A 5,630-nucleotide genomic window follows, 5' to 3' on the forward strand; every position below is an offset into this window, starting at 1 on the left:
CGTCATGGAGATTTCTTCTCTGCTTTGATGAAAGCTCAGCCTCAGTTCCTTAATGACTGGCAAGCCAAGCTCTGGTCTCGTTTCTTCTGCCTCTCGGTTAGTAAACTTTAACTCTCTACTTCAGAAATGTGTTAAAAGACAATGGCCTAACCGGTAAGAGGATTGGTTTTTGCAGGTTTATGTGACAATGTACCTCAACGATTGTCAAAGAACTGATTTCTACGAGGGTATTGGGTTAAACACAAAGGAGTTCGACATGCACGTCATCATCGAGGTAAAGTAACTTGAAACCAGAAAAGATTAATAGTAAGTAAGCTGTGTGCGTCTGAAAATGTTGGAGATTTTGTTTCAGACAAACCGAACCACGGCAAGAATATTCCCGGCGGTGCTGGATGTTGAGAACCCTGAGTTCAAGAGGAAGCTAGATAGAATGGTTGTGATCAATGAGAAGCTGATGGCTGTAGGACAAACCGATGATCCTTCCTTTGTCAAGAACCTCAAGAGGATTCCTCTCATTGCTGGTTTAGTCTCTGAGATCTTGGCTGCTTATCTCATGCCTCCTGTTGAGTCTGGATCTGTTGATTTCGCTGAGTTTGAGCCTAATCTTGTCTATTAGTAGCTTCAGTGCCAAGTCTTTGAAGGCTGGTTCTTGATTTCTTGTAATTTAGTGATCTTAAACTGAGAAACTTCCGTTTTTATTGTACCAAATACTTTTACTGCATCTACCAATCACATTCACCAAAATTCAGATTTTTGAACTGATTGATATAGTTGAGTATGCTACATTAAAAGTATACATTATGAAATCTAATAAGAAATGATCCACTAAATTAATATGAGAACTAAAACTCATTTACAGATTTACTCATTCAGATTTTGCCTTAGGTTTCTCTTGTTCTTCTGTCAGAGGCTTAAACACAACATTGAAGAACCAAACAACAAGCAACGTAGCCATCACAGATCCAAGCCAATACACAAGTAAATGCTCTTTTGTTATATGTTCACCGCGTGCATAAGCCCATCCCATAACCTACAAATATACCACACAAAGCAAATAAACAAAGAGATAAATACTTTGTTTAAAAATCACAAATACTATTTTTAATACCGCTGCTGGATTCATGCAGCCGCCGGTTATACCAACTCCAAGAACATGAACATGGAGAGTTAACTTAGCAATACTACTAATCCAAGTCTTCATGAAGAAACTTCCAGGGATGTTTCTTGATAGTCCCACTGAGATCAGTACTGTGAAAAATGTTAGTAACCCCTCGGTTAAAGCGCCTTGATGGATTGATGCGTTTAGTTTTGGTCCTTTTCCAATCTCAGGGAAAATGTGAATGATATGCTTAACCGCAAGTACTGATCCTATCACCTTTGAAAAACAGAGCAAAAAACAGAGCCTTTAACCTCCTCACACAATGTGGAACATCCAGAGATCACTTAAAAAAGTAAACGAAACCAAACCTAGGCGGGGACTCGAACCATGACGGTGAAGATGAAACTGCCGAAGCCACCGGAGACTCAGGAAGCCAAAGCGGCCACAGGATTATAATGTCCGCCTTTGGTGAGTTTCTGAAGAAAAGCGAAAACGAACATTGAGATGACAGAGAATATATATCCGACGATCTCGCCGGTCGTATCCTTGCGGCTAAATCCAAGTACTCCGTGGACTAAGATGTTGACAAGAACTCCTGCCCATATCCACATGAAGGATAGTACCAGATCAGAAACCACTATACTGATTCGACCCATCTTTGATTCCAACTATGAGAAAAACCATAAAAAAAAACTCAGAAAGAAACAGAGAAGCAAACTTTTTTATATTGGATATTAAAGATGACGTGTGATACAAGTAAGGACCGTTTAAGAGAAAAGAAGATTATGATTGGTTCTTACCCGGAGTTTTTAACTCATGATTTGACACCTTTTTGTTTTTTGTTTTTTTTTTTAACAATTTTCGGCTAAGTGAAGATGTTATATCTCTTATCTAAGACTGAAGTTACCGATGGTCTGGACTGTGAATAAGGTTAATACAGTATTAAATAATAATGTTAGTGTGAGTCAGCTTCCGACAATAAGAGGTTGTGTTCTCTTTGGTCCTTTGGCTTTGTCGCCATGAAATAAAAGATTCTCGAGTTTGGGAAACGATTATAAAGCGTTAGCGTTTGAAAGACGGTAACGAAACGCCGTAAATCAAAAACACAACGAATTTGAAAGAAGTGTAGATATCGTCTCGAATATAAATTATTCAAAAGTATTGTCTAAATCTGAAAATAATCAAAATTAATTTTGACCCCACAAAATTCTGAAACTTAAAAACTGACCATAAAGTCTCAAAAAGTGCTTAGTCAATCAACCAAGAGAGTCTCCACGACAGAGGAACCATTGATCATGCGAAACGTCACCACCAAGTATCCAGCCTTACAGATCTCCTTCTTCTTTGCGACTTCCACCTCGAATCTAACCTTCTCCTCCGTGGAAGCTCCCGTCGCTACCACGGGAACGATCCCACGGTAAACCAAACCATGACTCGCAACACTAGCCGCCGCCTCAAGGCAGGGCCGGCTTGAAGTTTGAAGTTGTTATGGGCCTAGGGCAAAAATTTTTTTTTACCCTCTAAAATTTATATTCAGATGATGTTTAACATATTTTTTAAATTAAATCAGTAATATTTTGTATATTTTGCGATGAAAATAAAACTATATGCATATTAAATATTTTTGGACCCTTTCCAATTTTATTTATAATTTTTTATATAAAAATATAGATTTCTTTAAAAATTGGACCTCTTAACTATTAATATACTGGATACAGGGACTCGGGCGGTCGCACGGCTTGTCCCCTCAGCCGGCCCTGCGTCAGGGCACTCCTGGTCGACCACCGTCAGAATCGGAACGCTCGGCCTGTACTTGGCCACAAGCTCCGCCGTGTATCCACCCTTGGTGACCACCACGATCGCCTTCGCGTTCAGCTTCCACGCCGTCAAAAAAACTGAAGCAGCTTCGCTCTCGATTGTGGACAACGGTAGCGCAACGGCTTCTTTGATCTTCTTGTGCACGGCTTCGTAGTCTAGATACTCCTCCGCCTCTTTGCAGATCATCGACATTGTTTTCGGCTCTTGTCGGACGAGGAGCTTTGGTCATCGACTCGAGCATCTGCGTAGCTGTGACGATGGGTTTCCCTAGTGCATTAGCCTTCTCGGTCATCTTCTTTTTTTTTTGAAAAAAAAAAAAAAAAAAATTCTCGGTCATCTTCTTCTGAGCCCTAAATATCTTCCACGTCGGAATCTCCATCCCTAAGTCGCCTCTAGCCACCATGAACGCATCAGTCTTCTCCATAATCTCATCTCCGTTCGCCACTCCTCCTTGATTCTCAACCTGCCACGTCATCAAAACATTAGTATATAACCAAGAAAATCAAAAGAAAAAAGTGATATACCCTATCGGTAGCACTTAGGGCTAAGGAGTAGACTTGACTACAAAGAAAATCAATTTTGTTATATTTATTTTAGAGACAATTAGCTGAATATACCCAATTCACCAAGAAATTAAGAAACTACTCTAAATCAAGAAAAACTCATGTCCACTGTAGATATTTTTATCATTTTTTTCCGTTTTACCCCTGCCCTAAATTTTTATATATTTCTCTTTCTTGCCTTAAATTTTAATTATTTATGATACAATAATTGTTAACCGCTTGGATAATTTTAGTTGAATAGATAATGATTAATTTAGCACGTTAACATAATTTGTAACTTCTAATAGAATATATATATTAGTTAACGATTGCTACTTTAACCATTTTACCAATGTAAAAAGCGATAACATGTTTTGTAACAGTTAACCAAACATGTATCAGCTAATCATAATATGTTATATATAATATGAATACAAAGTTTCAACGTAAACTGTTATGTGACTTGTTTTAACCTACTAACTTATTTCATAGCATCTAACAAACTATTTATCAGCCAAGTCAAACTATTTTTTAGAAAAAATTACAAACCGTTTTAAAAGGCCGTTAACATGTTTTATAACAGCTAAGTAGACATTTATCAGCTAATGATAATATATTTTGTGAAAAAATTGGCATCCATCGGTTTAGTAACAACTAACCAAACATGCATATGCTCACAATATGTGATTTGTAGCATGTAATCAAACAATTATCCGTTAACTTAATAAATATCGACTACAAGCATAAATAACTTAAATGTTAGATTCAGGTTTCATCAATGTCGGAAAATCTCTATATTTCTTGATTATATATAAACCATCAATACAACCATGAGCTTTTACCAGCGAATGAATTGAAGAGATCTCACGTGTATATTAAACAAAATTTCTCAGACATTCATGTCACGGTCAGATTGAGTAAAAGAATAGAGATGATAGATAGAAAAACTCATGTGAGGATAGTACTCATTAGATTCATACTCTATATTAATTGAAATATATGTACCTGTTGTTGATTCACATCGTTGTAAATAGAAAAGATAAGGAAAAAAATATTTAGATTAATAGGAAAAAATTGTGTTTGGTAATTTTAAGAAAATACAAGAGAGAGAAGTAAGAAGATTGTTATGGGCATAAGATAATAAGAAAACACAAGATAGAGAATGGTTCAGATAGTTGAGGCAGGGGTAATTCTGTATTGTAAAGATATCAACAGTGTCAAAATTAGTCCTAGGATATTTTGCAAATATCAGTTTTTTTTGTGTGCATATGGAGCCTAATTTCTCTTTATTTTATCACTCACCTTTGACATAAGCATGATGCTCTTTGCGTGCACTCTAAGCAACTCCCTGACCTCATCTAGGTCAGATCCTTTTCGGACAAAGGAAAGAGCAATGATGTTGATCTTGTTCGGAACTCCCCATTGAAGTATATCCTCTTTGTCTTTCTCTGTAAGTGTCGGGAGATCAACTCCCTGATCTCCAAGAACCGCAGAGTTCTCGCATCGGCAACGGACAAGACCGAGATACGTGTCACATGACAAGACAGTTAGAGAGATTGTTCCGTCAGAACAGAGAATCACGTCACCAGGCTTGACGTCCTCCGCAAGTTTCTTGTAGCTCATCGAGATAACGTTTGAGTCTCCTTTAATGGTGTAATCGATTGAGATTGTGATCTCTTGACCTTGGATTAGTTCTATCGGTTTGCCTTCCTTGAGAAACCCGGTTCGTATTTCAGGACCCTATAAAACCGAATTAAACCAATTGTTAAAATTAAACCCACCATGCATAAGGATATTTTTAAATTTAACATAACCTTGTGTGTAGTATATTATACCTTTGTGTCGAGCATGACGGCGCAGAGAATACCAGTGTTCTGCATGGCGGTCCTAAGATTATCTAGGGTTTCCTGATGGTACTCGTGAGAACCATGGGAGAAATTGAATACGTTCATGCCGGCTCTAAGAAGCTTCTCAATCATCTCAACGGACCTAGACGCCGGTCCAAGTGTGCAGACGATCTTTGTCTTTGACGCTCCATTCCTTGTTTGACCACCAAGTAGTTTCTCCGTTGTAAAAGACTGTCGTCACCTAAAAAGTTGGAGAGAAGATGAATGTGATGTGTGTTTGTGAAGGTTTGTGACTTATGAATGGAGTCATGTATGGTTTTTTTT

General features: G+C 37.8%; 2 protein-coding genes and 1 pseudogene across 2 annotated transcripts in view; 1 reads left to right on the forward strand and 2 right to left on the reverse strand.

Annotated features, from left to right (window-relative positions):
- LOC106312794 (magnesium-protoporphyrin IX monomethyl ester [oxidative] cyclase, chloroplastic) overlaps positions 1-703 on the forward strand; it is a 2,311-nt gene extending 1,608 nt beyond the window's left edge. Inside the window, exons 4-6 of the mRNA XM_013750448.1 lie at positions 11-96; positions 176-274; positions 353-703. Coding sequence (XP_013605902.1) covers positions 11-96; positions 176-274; positions 353-616 — 449 coding nt within the window. The 3' untranslated portion in view covers positions 617-703. The remainder of the gene's footprint in view (positions 1-10; positions 97-175; positions 275-352) is intronic.
- Positions 704-865: 162 nt separating this feature from the next.
- LOC106311360 (probable aquaporin SIP2-1) lies at positions 866-1,755 on the reverse strand. Its single transcript, XM_013748554.1, is given in 3 exon segments — positions 866-1,030; positions 1,109-1,375; positions 1,468-1,755. Coding segments are annotated over 3 exon segments (720 nt in total).
- Positions 1,756-2,351: 596 nt separating this feature from the next.
- LOC106309165 overlaps positions 2,352-5,630 on the reverse strand; it is a 4,000-nt pseudogene continuing 721 nt past the window's right edge.

The sequence above is a fragment of the Brassica oleracea genome, chromosome C8 (assembly GCF_000695525.1).
Source record: "Brassica oleracea var. oleracea cultivar TO1000 chromosome C8, BOL, whole genome shotgun sequence".
Lineage (NCBI taxonomy): Eukaryota > Viridiplantae > Streptophyta > Magnoliopsida > Brassicales > Brassicaceae > Brassica > Brassica oleracea.